The sequence below is a fragment of the Camellia sinensis genome, chromosome 5 (assembly GCF_055761805.1).
Source record: "Camellia sinensis isolate YWXY chromosome 5, ASM5576180v1, whole genome shotgun sequence".
NCBI classification, from domain to species: domain Eukaryota; kingdom Viridiplantae; phylum Streptophyta; class Magnoliopsida; order Ericales; family Theaceae; genus Camellia; species Camellia sinensis.
The window spans coordinates 138,857,834-138,871,485 of NC_138965.1; the positions used below are offsets into that span (position 1 = coordinate 138,857,834).

At 32.0% G+C, this 13,652-nt stretch overlaps 1 protein-coding gene across 1 annotated transcript in view; it reads right to left on the reverse strand.

Annotated features, from left to right (window-relative positions):
* The window catches only part of EMB2765 (P-loop containing nucleoside triphosphate hydrolases superfamily protein), a 32,355-nt gene extending 21,613 nt beyond the window's left edge, over positions 1–10,742 (reverse strand). Inside the window, exons 1-3 of the mRNA XM_028233869.2 lie at positions 10,167–10,742; positions 9,435–9,524; positions 4,627–4,689 (exon numbers count right to left, since the gene is read on the reverse strand). Of these exons, the coding sequence (XP_028089670.2) occupies positions 4,627–4,689; positions 9,435–9,524; positions 10,167–10,583 (570 nt within the window). The 5' untranslated portion in view covers positions 10,584–10,742. The remainder of the gene's footprint in view (positions 1–4,626; positions 4,690–9,434; positions 9,525–10,166) is intronic.
* Between the last annotated feature and the right edge of the window lie 2,910 nt (positions 10,743–13,652).

A 13,652-nucleotide genomic window follows, 5' to 3' on the forward strand; every position in this document is an offset into this window, starting at 1 on the left:
AACGGAGACTAACAAAGGCAGTAGTGAAGAGATGCGATATAGTGATAGTAGATAATAGTGTTAGGGGAAGGAGTAGACCTAGATTGAAGTGAACCAGTGTAGTAAATAGATATGAATCTCCTTAATTTGACTAACGAAATGGCCTTGGATAGAGTCGCGTAGAGAAGAAGAATTCATGCAGTCGACCCCAATTGATGGGACTTAAGGCTTGGTTTAGTTTGGTTCGGTTCATCAACCTTGGGCATGCTACCCTAGTGACAAATAAAAATAAAAACTAAAAACTATAAAAAGAAACAATGCGACATCGCCAAGTCTGAAGTGTCTGTGTCCAACACATGTCAGACACCGGCACATGACCTCCGAACAAGTGTTCGTGCTTCATAGAGCAACATTGTATGCGCTGCACTTGTTGGGAATAAACCCACTCAAGCAATGAAAGCAAAGAAAAATAAACACATAGTTTATGTAGTTGGGTAAAAAATGCATAGATCCACTGGCGAGTAAGAAGAATCTACTCGCAGTAGAAATTACAAATCTTAAGACAAATACACTTTCGTGTATATTTCCGACAGCCCCTTACAATTATTGCTCTCAACATCACACACCAGTGTTACACACTATTATCACACAGCCAGACAACCCTATTTCCTTCCCCTTTTTACACGTGTACCGACCCATCACATACCACCATATATATATATATATGAGAATGAAAAACATCCTGCATTTTTCAAGGACCATCATTTCACATTCCACCATATGCCTTGTGAAAAAAAGAGAAGAAAAAAAAAAGGAACCATATGATGTCAAGGACAATTCTGCCAACTATAACTCTATTCTCTATCACAATTTCATCTTCCAAAACTGACTACCACATTCCAATAATATATTTTTTAAAGGGAAAAAAAACAAAAAACCGGTGCCAACAGATTGCTTTGTTTTCTAGTTCCTCAGGTGCATTTCTACAAGCATACCAACTGATTGACTTCCTTCAATAACACATCCTAGCCTTCTCTCTCACTTTCCAATGCATCTCAGGACTAGAAAGTGTCTGACTTCATTTTTATCACTAACAAAGTTAATTCATCATTATATTGGGTAGCGCAAGAAAACCAAAGAGCAATGACTATTCGCATTCTTTGGTCCCACACAAACATAATCCCAACGGCACTCCAATCGTAATTGGGAGATTATTGTTGTCATTATTGTCATTAAAATGTAAGAGTCTTCAAACTTGGCAATAGTTGTTAGCTATAAAGCATGGGTACTTCGACAAGCATTTTGTACTTGTACCGAGTACTGGTACTTTGCATAGTACTTCTGCATATGTACCAAATTCATGAAACACAAACTTAAATCTTTCTTATTAATTTTTGCCATACAACAGAAGTACCCAACATATACCCAAGCTGTACCTCAGCTAGAAAAATATTTTCTTCCATACAAAGGTAAAGCTAGTTTCATTGGACTTTTTCATGCTTAGAATGATTTTAAAATTAAGCTTTTATTTGTAAGTTATTTAATATAGTGACATTTAATTTTGATTTAAACCTTACTTTTGGCATTAAATGTGAATTGTAAGTTGGATTTTAACCAACTAAACTTTTTCATTACTTCAGATTAAAAATAATCATCTTTTCAGGACGTACCAAATTGTACCTATACCCTACTTTTTTAGATTTTACTGTATCAACATACTCATACCATATGGGTACCCGTACTCGTACTCGTGTTTCATAGGTGGTTAGAATCGTGTGAATGACAATTCAATATGAGTTTTAACCCACTCAAATTTGAATTGTGTTCTTGAATCGAAATTAAAGCAAGTCACGCGATTCATTGTGATTTCGTTATGTTTTCTATTTTATTTATAATTATATAGATATGCGCGGTTTTACATTTATATACATATATACAATTTGGTTATGTTGATATTTATTTCATTTTAAACACCATGTGTATATGTTCATATACTAGTGTATGTTCGTACCTAAAGGTACGGTGTAAATAATGTTGGGATCAAAATATAATTGTAATTTATATGTATCATGTTGAAATTTGTGGTGTGTGTAGCATTTTTTGATACACTGAAAAAAATATAAAGAAATATTTTTCTTCTTAAAGAACTTTTAACAATTTTGCTTGTACCACATGCTCTACAAAACTCAATTAAAAATAACAACTCCCCTTACCCTTAATGCAAATTAAGGAGCAAACATGTAAAATTTATAATGTTCACTAATATTAAGGAATAAACATATAATTTATAATGTTCACCAATATTGCAAATCAAAATAGTGAAATGTGGAGTAAAAAAACATATAAAAGAAATATTGTTTTGCAATTATAAGAAAATAAAAGCACACCTGCCAAGCAAGTCAAAAAAAAAAAAAAAAATTGTAAGCACTAAACAAAACACACAAATCAAAGCTATTGTACACTTGTTAAACTAATTTATATAACAGCACTATTCAATTAATTTATAAATTTTCTAAAGATTGAGTTCGTATTACTTTGGATATATTGAGTTCTTATTACTTTGGTGGTTTAGCACCCAAATATGCTTTATAAAAATATGTCAACCTTATTGTCTTGTTTATCTAAATCTGCCTCTGTGTATAATGTGCACTCTAAACAAAGTTAATGAGTGGGATTACTTTAAACAAAGTTCTCATATTGCTTAAACTAATTTGTAGAAAAAGTCCTCAAGAAGTATTAAACAAAATTTCAAGTGGTATTTTGAACCAAAATCTTGAGTCCCTTTTGCATGGTTCTGTGAGATTTTATACGCAACAACAAACCAAACCAAACCAAACCAAACCAAACCAAACCTTAAATCCCATCAAATGGAGTCGGCTACATGAATTTTTCTTCTCCACTCGACTCTATCAACGGCCATTTGGTTAGTCAAAAAAAACAAAAAAAGAACACAAAAAGAAAATAAAAAAGAAACAAAACACAAAATAAAAGGAATAGAACACAAACCCATATAAATTGAAAGCTACATAAATCAATATTATAAAATAAAAAAAAAAAATATAACACAAAAAAAGAAAGAGAAACCCAAACACATATCGGTTTAATATTTAGAAACACAAACCCGACACAAACACATATCGATTTAAGGTTTAGAAAAACAAACACAACCCCAAATTGATGTATATCAAGTGTCTCTTTTGCTTTCAAAAACTGAAATTTTACTTTGATTTCAACGATTTTGACTAATCCCTTGTTTATTTTTTGGCTTTACCTTTCAGTTTCTTTGTATGCTCTGTTCTAAAAACTTGAAGTTATGACAAATTCGAATGATTTGAGTTATGTTTGACTTGATTGTATATGATTTCGACATTAATTTTCAATGCTCTGTTTCAACTTTTTATGGGTTTTCATTACAGAGAGTGGTTCCATTGAATATGTGGATTAAGATTTAGAAAAACAAATCTTAGAAACACAAACACAGACTGAAATCTTAGAAACACAAATCCAAACACATACCTAATCAACAAAAATAAAAAATTACACAAATCCAACACAATGAAACATTTCGATGAAATGATGAAACCTTTCGATGCTAGACGGTCAGAGTGAACCGAGCTGTCGGAGTGAACAGTGGCAACGAGCCGCCGGAGAATGACAGTCTGAGTGAGAAATGGGAATAGAGAAATGGAGAGGCAAAAGCTGAGAGAGAAATGGGTAAAGAGAGTTTAAAATCAAGAAGAAGAGAGAGAGAGAGGAGTGTTTGTGCGGGAACCAAGTGTTTGGTACACTTGAGAGGATTGATCTCAACCGTTAGATGTGCTTTAGGATTGATCTCAGCCATTGATACAAAATCTATCTCTAATACATTTTGATACATTTTCAAAAACTCTCCTGCATTATAATATAGATAACTATATACTATATTAAACAAAGTGAATCTTATGATTCACAATTCAATAGGATTCACGATGACTACTTTAGCACAACTATTCACGATTCAATTCACAATTTGAAAACAACACTTGTGACATATTCAAATGGCACAAAATAGCACTAAGTATACAAAACATTTTCAATACATCTCTCCTTTTTGTGATCCAATAGACATCTATAGCAAGGAATAATTGTTGTTTAGGACAGTAATAAAGTTGTATAAGAAAGAATCATAGTATGTTAGTTATGTACTTTCACATAAGAGAGTTATTATTTTTAATATGTCATTGTGGCCTCCTTCTTTTCGTTAAGTTTCTCAGTTATTTAGTAAAGCTTTACCGAGTTTATGATGAAGGAAGCCACTTTACATTGTTTACCCCCCTCAACCCCCGCCGCAAGGTATATTGATGTGATAAAAGACATGTAGGATGAGGTTGTGACTACAATTAGGATACCTGCAGAAAGAACTAGTGAATTTCACTGTACAATTAAATCAAAGGTCATCTTTGAATCCTGACCTATTTGCATTAGTCATGGATGAATTAACTAAACACGTTGAAGACAATGTCCTATCTAGTCATTGAATTGGAAAACGCAATATGAAAGGGAATCAGACGCTTAAATGTTACTCAAAATCAAGCATCATACCCAAAAAAATGATTTCAAACAAATGAACTACATGTAATGCCAACATAAATAACAAAATTGCCATACCTGAAAGGCATTAATCATGAAAAGCAGGTAATTAGTCTTCTCAGCAATACTTAAGCTTCTACCCTACAGCCACATTGAAAATGTCAGACATTCATTAAGATATATATAAATATTCAAAAATTTGTTTGCTCAACCAGGTTGTCAATTGAAACAATTGAAAACATGATTGCTTAAAATCAAAGTGTCTAAATTTTTTATTTTTTATTTTTTATTTTTTTAAGAGGCACAAAATGTGTCTCTACATGTTCTGGCATATATATCAGAACCATAAATAGAAGCTACCTCCCATTTCCTAAAAGTAAATTTGGCAACAAATATTCAATACAATAAACACAGCTCTATACCTTGATGACATAAATTAACATATCAGATAAATTGCTTGAATTCATACAATTTTTGTCACAAAAACAAAACAAAACAAAACAAAAAACAAACATAGATCTGCAACAAAGGCCAAAAAAGACAGTGCACCAAATGGGCCTGACTTTTGGAAAACTGTCATACATGTTTACCGCATATTAATGCTTAAACAAAGTCAATATAGGTGACCAACCCCATCAATCACTTTAAAATTAAAATTCAGGGGCAATTCCAGGACCCATCAAAAAGACAAACCTGTTGTCACATTCCAGATACAACTGCTAAAATAAATGATAGTTTGGCCAAAGTAACACAGATACCAAAAGTTCCTAGACATTAGTGAGTCATATTCACTGACATGAACCCAGCATGTTCAATAAGATTTGAAATTCTTTACAATTTTCTGTAATTTACGTAAAGGTCTCAGTATTCAAAAATTAATTAGTCATACTAGGGATAATTCTAAAGTAAGGTTGCCAAATTCGACAGAATAAGCATTAACACGACTATTTGACATCAGCTACATGGATCCATCCTCCATGTAAAGCCATATCCCAAGGATCTAAAGCTTAACCAAAGGAGATCCCCAACTTTCTTCTAGTCAACCTACATTCTTTTTTTTCTTTTTTTGATCAGCAAAGAAATTTCTTAAAAAGTTAAGCAAATACAAGAAGAAGGGGGGCAAGAAGGGCACCGAAATCAAGAGAAAAGAAAAAGAATGAAACATCACACTTTACAAATAGCACTCCAATCTCTAGAAATTAATAACAATGGAATTTCTTTAAAAGAAGGGACCCATGAAACCCCAAAAAAAACAAGCTAACAAATTTCTCCCAGACGCTCTCAACTTCTTCACTTTTCTCCTCAAAAATCCTAGCATACATTTCTAGCCATAAAACCAAAAGAACGGCACAAACAACTAATCTCCAAAGAGCCTGAGACTTGGCAATTGAACTGAATCCTGCAAAATTCAATGCATAACAATTTCTCACAAGATGGTGGAATAACGCAATCCTCCTCTATCAAATGGAATACTCTCCACCATAGAAATAGAGCCAAAGGACAATGCAAAATAAATTATCCATACTTTCCTCAGCCCCCTACACATAACACACCATTGCACGAACAAGTACGAACTCAGCCGTCTCTTTTGCAAAAAGTCATTGCTATTCAGCTTCTTATGAGCCAATGTCCATGCAAATACTTAAACCTCAATAGGTACACAAGCATCAAGCATCCTAAATCATCTTATGGTGAGGACAAAATTGTACATTTTGATTGTCAATAAGACAATAAAAAGAGGACCTACAGAAGAACAACTAGGAAGAATAAAGACACCACACCATCTTATCAAAAGACACATTAGACAACAAAACATTCTCAAGAATTGCCATAAAAAAAACAGAGTTGGTGGTTTCACGATCATTTAGATTCCGATAGTACTTGGAAGTACCATGAAATTGAAACTGAAGAAGCTGCAACCATTGAAGCATTATGAGCTCTTAATAAAAGATACAATCAGGGAGATAGATGAGCAAATGGACTCTCCCCCTTCCAAGTATCCTCCCAAAATCAAAATAACTCCCACCAACAAGAAGAAGTTGATTAAGAAAAGAAAACCTCAAAATGACTTGAGATAAATTTTCATGGAGAACGGCAAATCCCTCTCTCCACCACTATCCCACTAATTCGCCTAAAGCCCATACTTTTTTAATTGCAAGCCACAAAGAAACTTTCGCTTGGAAATCTTCATAACCACTTACTAAGCAATGCAATATTGTCAACAACAATGCCCAAACCAAGACCTCCCTTACATCTAGGGAGTGAGACAACATCCCAACAGACCAAGACACTTAATTGGTAAAGACTCTATTGAACCACTCATAATCTCAGCCACTTTAATCAACCTATATTGTGAAAAGTTAATCCCCACTACTGAACCTTTCCTCATATAAACCTTGAGCCTAGAAACCATCCCAAAAACTGTAATGATTTAATGCAAGTTAATCATTTTATCTTCTTCACCCAAAGAAAGAAAATGGTATCCTCTGCAAATGGCAAATGTTACACTAACACACAATCTACCCCTACCACAAAGCCATCCACAAGACCCCTCCTCATAGAAGCCCTATCAACCAATCTACTTAGCACATCAACAACAATAGTAAACAAGAACAAGGATAAAGGATCCCTTGCCTTGAGCCCCTGGATGCATTGAAAGTATCACTTGGTTTCCCATTCACAAGCAAAAGATTAGAAGAGGCAAGACAGCCATGCCTCCACCTTCTCCATCTCTTACTAAAACCTTTCGTTTAAATAAAAAAGTCTGAAAATCCCACTCCACTTAGTCATATGCTTTCTCAAAATCAGCCTTGAAAACAACTCCAAACCTATCCCGAAACTATACTCTTTTACAACCACATCAGCAATCAAAGCTACATCCAAAATGTTGTGATCGTCGAATGTAACCAAGAATAGCATCTACATTTCGTCTATTGACCACCCAACTTTTGCCAGGTAATAGCTACTTAGGGTTGCCTTCTTCCCCCTCCCACTGGATGAATGGAATTTTGGTTCAACCATCTCTAAGAAGCTCTGTTTGACAGCCATCACCAACCCTTCTAGCTTTGAAACAACTTTCAAACAAACTGGCAAATTCAAAGCACCACAAAAAAAAAAAAGAAAAAAAAAAAAGAAATCCCAACCGAAATGAATCCTAAATCAAATCCATTTACCTTAATCCTTGCTTAGAATAAATTGGAAAATTTTCTAGTTCGTTGATCAATGTCACCATATTTGGTCACGGTCTCCATACTATTACACTTACACAAAATCAAGGACTTGTTAACACGAAATGGAAGACACTGGACTCTCTGCTTCAATATTTTATCCAAAGCTCTGTTAATCATGTTCCAAGAATCATGCAAATTCTCTAGTACACAATAGTCATATTCCAATCAAATCTTTTAGCTTTCCAATGTTGAAAGTCTTTGATTTCTTAAGGGTGCCAAACAAAGGAAAAAAAGTCGCCACATTCTGGAATCCCTCCTCCCCACCTAACCTACCTTAGTTTCTACCCACTCCTTTCAGACACTTCCCCAAACACTATGGTATGGATCAAATTTTCCAAACAGTCCACCCTTAAGCTACCGACTAGGACTGACATTAGCACTATTTCTCCCACTAACCCACATAGAGATCTCAATAAAAACTCCTTTACTATTGGAGAACCACTAGGACTGACATTAGCCCTCATTTCTGTATTTTCTTTATAATAAAAAAAAATAGCATCCATCAAAGAACCTAATAGGTTCCTTTAATGTAGTACTGATCCAAAAAGCACATCCCATATTCACAAGCAATGAATAACTTCTAAACCTATTCCTTTCCGTAATTATAATGAGCTGCCCCCTTGAAGCTTCATCAATTTGAATAATGAAGATTTTCTCCATCGATTAAAATAAGCTTTCATTAAGATACCTGAACCAGCAACAATACCAAAACATACAAGCAATCTCTCTAACACTTCTCCAACTTTTGTCCCTAACTTTTGTCTCTCAAATGTCTGCCTACATTCTTCCAAGCCTCCTCCTTTTAGTACTTCAACTTGAATAAAATCACCTATTTATATGATAAACTACTTGGTCTATGTTGCAAATAGCTGCATGTACACTACAATCAACCGTACACTGGGATCGATCACAATTTTCATTCAAGGCAAGTCAACTATTGGATTGGAGCAAATAGTATAAGATATATATTGAATATTTCTCACTATTGGGGAATGTGTTTATGGTTAGCAATCAAAAGCTCATAATTAAAGTTATATTTAAAGTATTACGACCTACTATATTGAGGCTGGTTTTTCTGTCCTTACAATTGGAGAGATTTGTAGTCTAATTAACACATATATGCCCATTCTAGCATTGAGATCAATGTGCTTGGCTAGTAAAAAATGCAACCAACATCGTTAGCCTAGTTGACCAAAACAAGGAGGTTAATCTGCTTGGATGAAAACTAACAAGAAGTCAAAACCTAAAGTAGCAGAAGAGGTGTTCCCATTACAAAGTTGGCATTCAGAGCAAGTTTCATAAAGTAAACTCAGAAAACCAAGGTATAGACAATCAAGAGAGTCCCATGCAAGCACTAGGGCCATTTCAATTAAATACCCTTCTATGCAGTTTAGACAACCTCAAAATATATATATTGATGTTGGATTATTGTTCAGAGAACATGACAATGTCTTCTCTAAAAGTTGTCAGTCAGGAATTTAATCTCATTCACTAATGGAAAAGCAATATGAAAAAAATAATAATAATTAAAAATAATATGTACACTGCACTTCCATCAATTTCAACCATTTTCAGGTACTAAAATTACTAAAAATAAACGAATGAAGTAACAAGATTCTCAAATTAATATGTAAAAACAAGAAAAGAAATGTATACCTCCTTCAGCCGAAGAACCCTCTCAAGAAATGCCTTAAACATATCTTTCCTATCATAAAAACAAATCCAAGCAGCCACATTCTCCCGAAACTGCAAGTTTAAAATTTGTGATTCGTAAGCATCATAGTTCCGTGTATTCACAATAAATCTCCATAATCTCCTATTTGGTTGCTAAGATGAAATAAATAAAATAAACCTTAAACTTCAATAAAATGGAAAGATTCAACTCTATGGAATTTTTCTTTGTCTAACAGTTGCAAGTCCCTTTTAATACTTGGCACAATGCTACATTATTTTTTCCTGTCTTCTCTATGAGCCACATACTCTATTTTTCTTGCTGACAGAAAAAACAGGAAAATACTACAAGAACAGCAACTAGACTTAAGTTTAGGTGCATTCTCGTTTCTCATTTCTTTTGCCAATTGACTTGAGTGTATAAAGCTTGGGAGTGGGTAAGTTTTTTTAAAACAATCCTATAATGATTTTAAAAGAAATTTTCCATTATTTGTTTCTCTGAACCAAAACTGCACAGAATGTAAAACCCTACAATTTCTTCCCCATTATCCTCAAAACTTATCAGTAACCAAACAATAGCCCAATTCAGACTAATTAAACCCTAAATTATCAAATTTTCCTTTTTTCCTAAAATTCCTTAACAATTAAGCAAAACCCACAAAAGCAAAAGCAAAACCCAGAGCTGCAAAAGCAAAAGAAAGCACGCCAAAGCCCTACCTTCTCATTGATCATGAGTATCATCGACATGACATGCTCAAAAGTCGCCTTCTCTCCGTCGAAATTGGGCCAGAGGTAATTCTCCAAGTACTGACTCACCTCCAGAATCATCACCCTCTGCAGCGGCACGGGCTTCCGACCACCCTTGACCAGCAACTCCACGTCGTAAATCTCCTTCACCAGATCCGGACTGAAAGACTTCTTCGGCCTCTCTCCGCCTCCAGCCTTGGACCAATTCTCCAACGCAATCTTCGTCAGACGGTCCCTCTGAATCTCGATCAGCGTTATTGAGTTTGGCAAATTCGAACCCGTCTGCGACTCCGGAGGCTTCTCGCGGATCTGCTGTGATTCCACCGGGTACTCCGCCACCCGGTGACGCTTGAAATCAAACAATCCGGTTCCGTACACCTTCGTCATTTTTACGAGTTTGTGAAGTTAGGGTTTAGAATGCTAGGGTTTTGGGTTAGATAAACCCCAGGGGAGAAAAAGGATCGTTTGATACGGTGCTGCACACGTACAGTTGCGAGCAGAAAGAGCGGTTGTGAGTGGTCTGGTCTGGTCTGGTCTGGGCTAAAAGATCTCACACCATATTATTTTATGTAAATAACACTTTTGCCCATTTTATATTTAATTATTTTTTCATTTTTACCATAATTTTTTTTTTTTATCATTTTAACTCTTTATATTTTAAGTTTTTTTCAATTTATTTTTAAAAATTTAGGTTTAAAATTAGACTGTAAATAATACATTAACGATCATGTGCCATAAAAATATTTTATTATGTATAATTTGCACCTCTAACACAACTTCTACATCAATATAATAAGGGTAAATTACATTGACACCTCTGAGATTTCTGTTTAATACAGATTTTCCTCATATTTAAAAATTTATACTTACCCACTATTAAATTAAAATGACATATTTGTCCAGTAGTATTTATACATATAAAATAAATAACACAGATATTTTGTTCATATCATTTCAAGGAAAATAACAACCATCTTCTTTGGTTTAACTTACACAAAAAAAAAAAAATAATTTTTTTTATTTTTTGTGTTTTTCATTTTTACTAAAATTTTTTAATATTTTGAGCAATTTTTTTATTTTTGAGATACACCTAACCTAAATATACTTAAGAAATATAATATTTGTTGATTTTTTTTTAATTCACCAAATACAGAAAAAATTAAAAAATAGAAAAAAATTAATAAATTATCTTATTTTGTTGTATTCAATGATTTTTTAAAAGTTTTTTATAGAAATTTTATATTTTTTAAATATATTTAGATTAAATTTATCTAATCTAGATATAATGGTAGAAATAAAATTGAAAAATAATATTCATATATAAAACTTTAGACAAAAAATATTGTGATAGTGATGTTGGTGTAAATATAAATTATGTTTATGGGTGTTTTGTTTTAAAGTGAAATGTCACCATTAAATTATATCATTATGTTTCAAAATTCTATATAAAATTTAGGTTTATATATCATGACTCAATAAAAATATATTCGGGTAGAATTTAATGATGGAAAGTTGTAGAATATAGTCAAGATGATAGAAAGAACAAATGGTAGGAAAAATGACAAGATGGTCATTTAGAAAATTTTAAGGCACGACATTAGCAATCTAGGAAGCAATTTAATTTGCAATGAGATTACTAACCTCAGGGAAGGGAATTAAATTTTCCAAATATGAGGGGGGCTCTGTATCAAATAGAAATCTCAGGGAGTGTTAGTATAATTTACTCATATTATAATATATTTTTATGTTATGTGATAGTTAAGATGAAATTTTCTATCTAATTTCGAACATAAATTAGTTTCAAGAGTAAATTGAAAAAAAAAAAAGAAAGAGAAAAGTTTGAATTGTGAAGAGCCAACGTGAAAAAAATATATACATATATACATATATATATATGTATATATATATATATTAAGAGCCAAAGTGAAAAAATTGTCAAACATAAAAGGGCAAAGTATAATTTATCCAAATTACAAATATATTTCTTGAAATTTGCTTAAAATGTGAATTGCCACTATAATTTTGAAAATTATAAATACCCATTGTCATAAATTTTTACTAGCCTGTTACTCGTACTATGCACGTAATAATTATAGTTATTTATATTTGTTTTAGATTTTTTTATTATATAAATTATGTTTTTTAAGATTTTTTTATAAAAATAATTTAACAATCTTATCACTAACCATAGTGTATGAGAGAAGTTGAAAAGGTATTGCAGTAACTATACGCGGATTGTATCTATAATTATTTGTATGAAGGGATTTTAAATGCTGATTAGGGGATTTTGACCAAATCAATAAATGCAGGCATGTGAAAAGACATGTGGATTGAAAAAAGTTAATAAATGCCGATCAGGAGATTTTGACCAAATCAATAAATGCTGAGTTTTTTTTTTATTTTAATAAAAAATTTAGAAAATTCAGATTGAAATATTGAACCTCCCACAGGCCTTAGGAGTTAAAAACTCCATTTTGCTTAATATATAGTATAGATTTAACATAATTAATAAATAAAATAAAATTTCTAACTACTCTCTTATATAACAATAAAATTATCAAAATTATTAATTAAAATATATTTATGACACTAAAAATTATTAATTGACGATTTATTTATTAATAAAATGAGTCATTTATTATGGTATTAAGAATTTGAAAGAATGGGATGTAACTTTCAAAACTATAAGGCCAATTTGTCTGATAAGCAAACCTCAAAATAAATATTTATAATTTAGCTTATTATTTTTCAACACAACATATATATAACATATACATATATGACAAACATATCTTGTATAATACGAAATTAATACGAACAATTTGTGTACAGGATAATTAATTGTATATTTTAATTTGTGTACAGGATAATTAATTGTATATTTTAATATTATTTTCATTAAAAGGTGCCGTTATATTTCTAAATTATTATCTAATTTTATCCAACTTATCAAAAGTTATTTAAAATAAGATTTTAAAACTACATATTTTTAAATTTTAACTGAAGACAGAGTATTTTTTTACCCCCTATTTAAGTATCAAATAAAAAATTATAATAATAAGATATAATTTTTATAAATTAGAAACATGAAATTTTAGTTAAAATCAAATATTTATACGAATAATTTCATTAAATAGAGATTATTATGTAGATAAATTTAAAATTTTCTATATATTTGATATTTGAAATTTTTTGACACATCAACACCACACGCAACGAACATGAATCGAACATAACACGAAGGGTAAATTACATTGACACTTCCTCAGATTTTTGTTTAATACATATCATCACCCTTACATTTTAAAAATTACATTTACCCTCTATCAGATTAAAACGACATATTTATCTCGTAGCCTTTATACATATAAAATAACAAAATAATACAGATATTTTGTTCATGTCATTTCAAGAGAAATAATAATCATCTTCTTTCGTTTAACGTACACAAAAAAT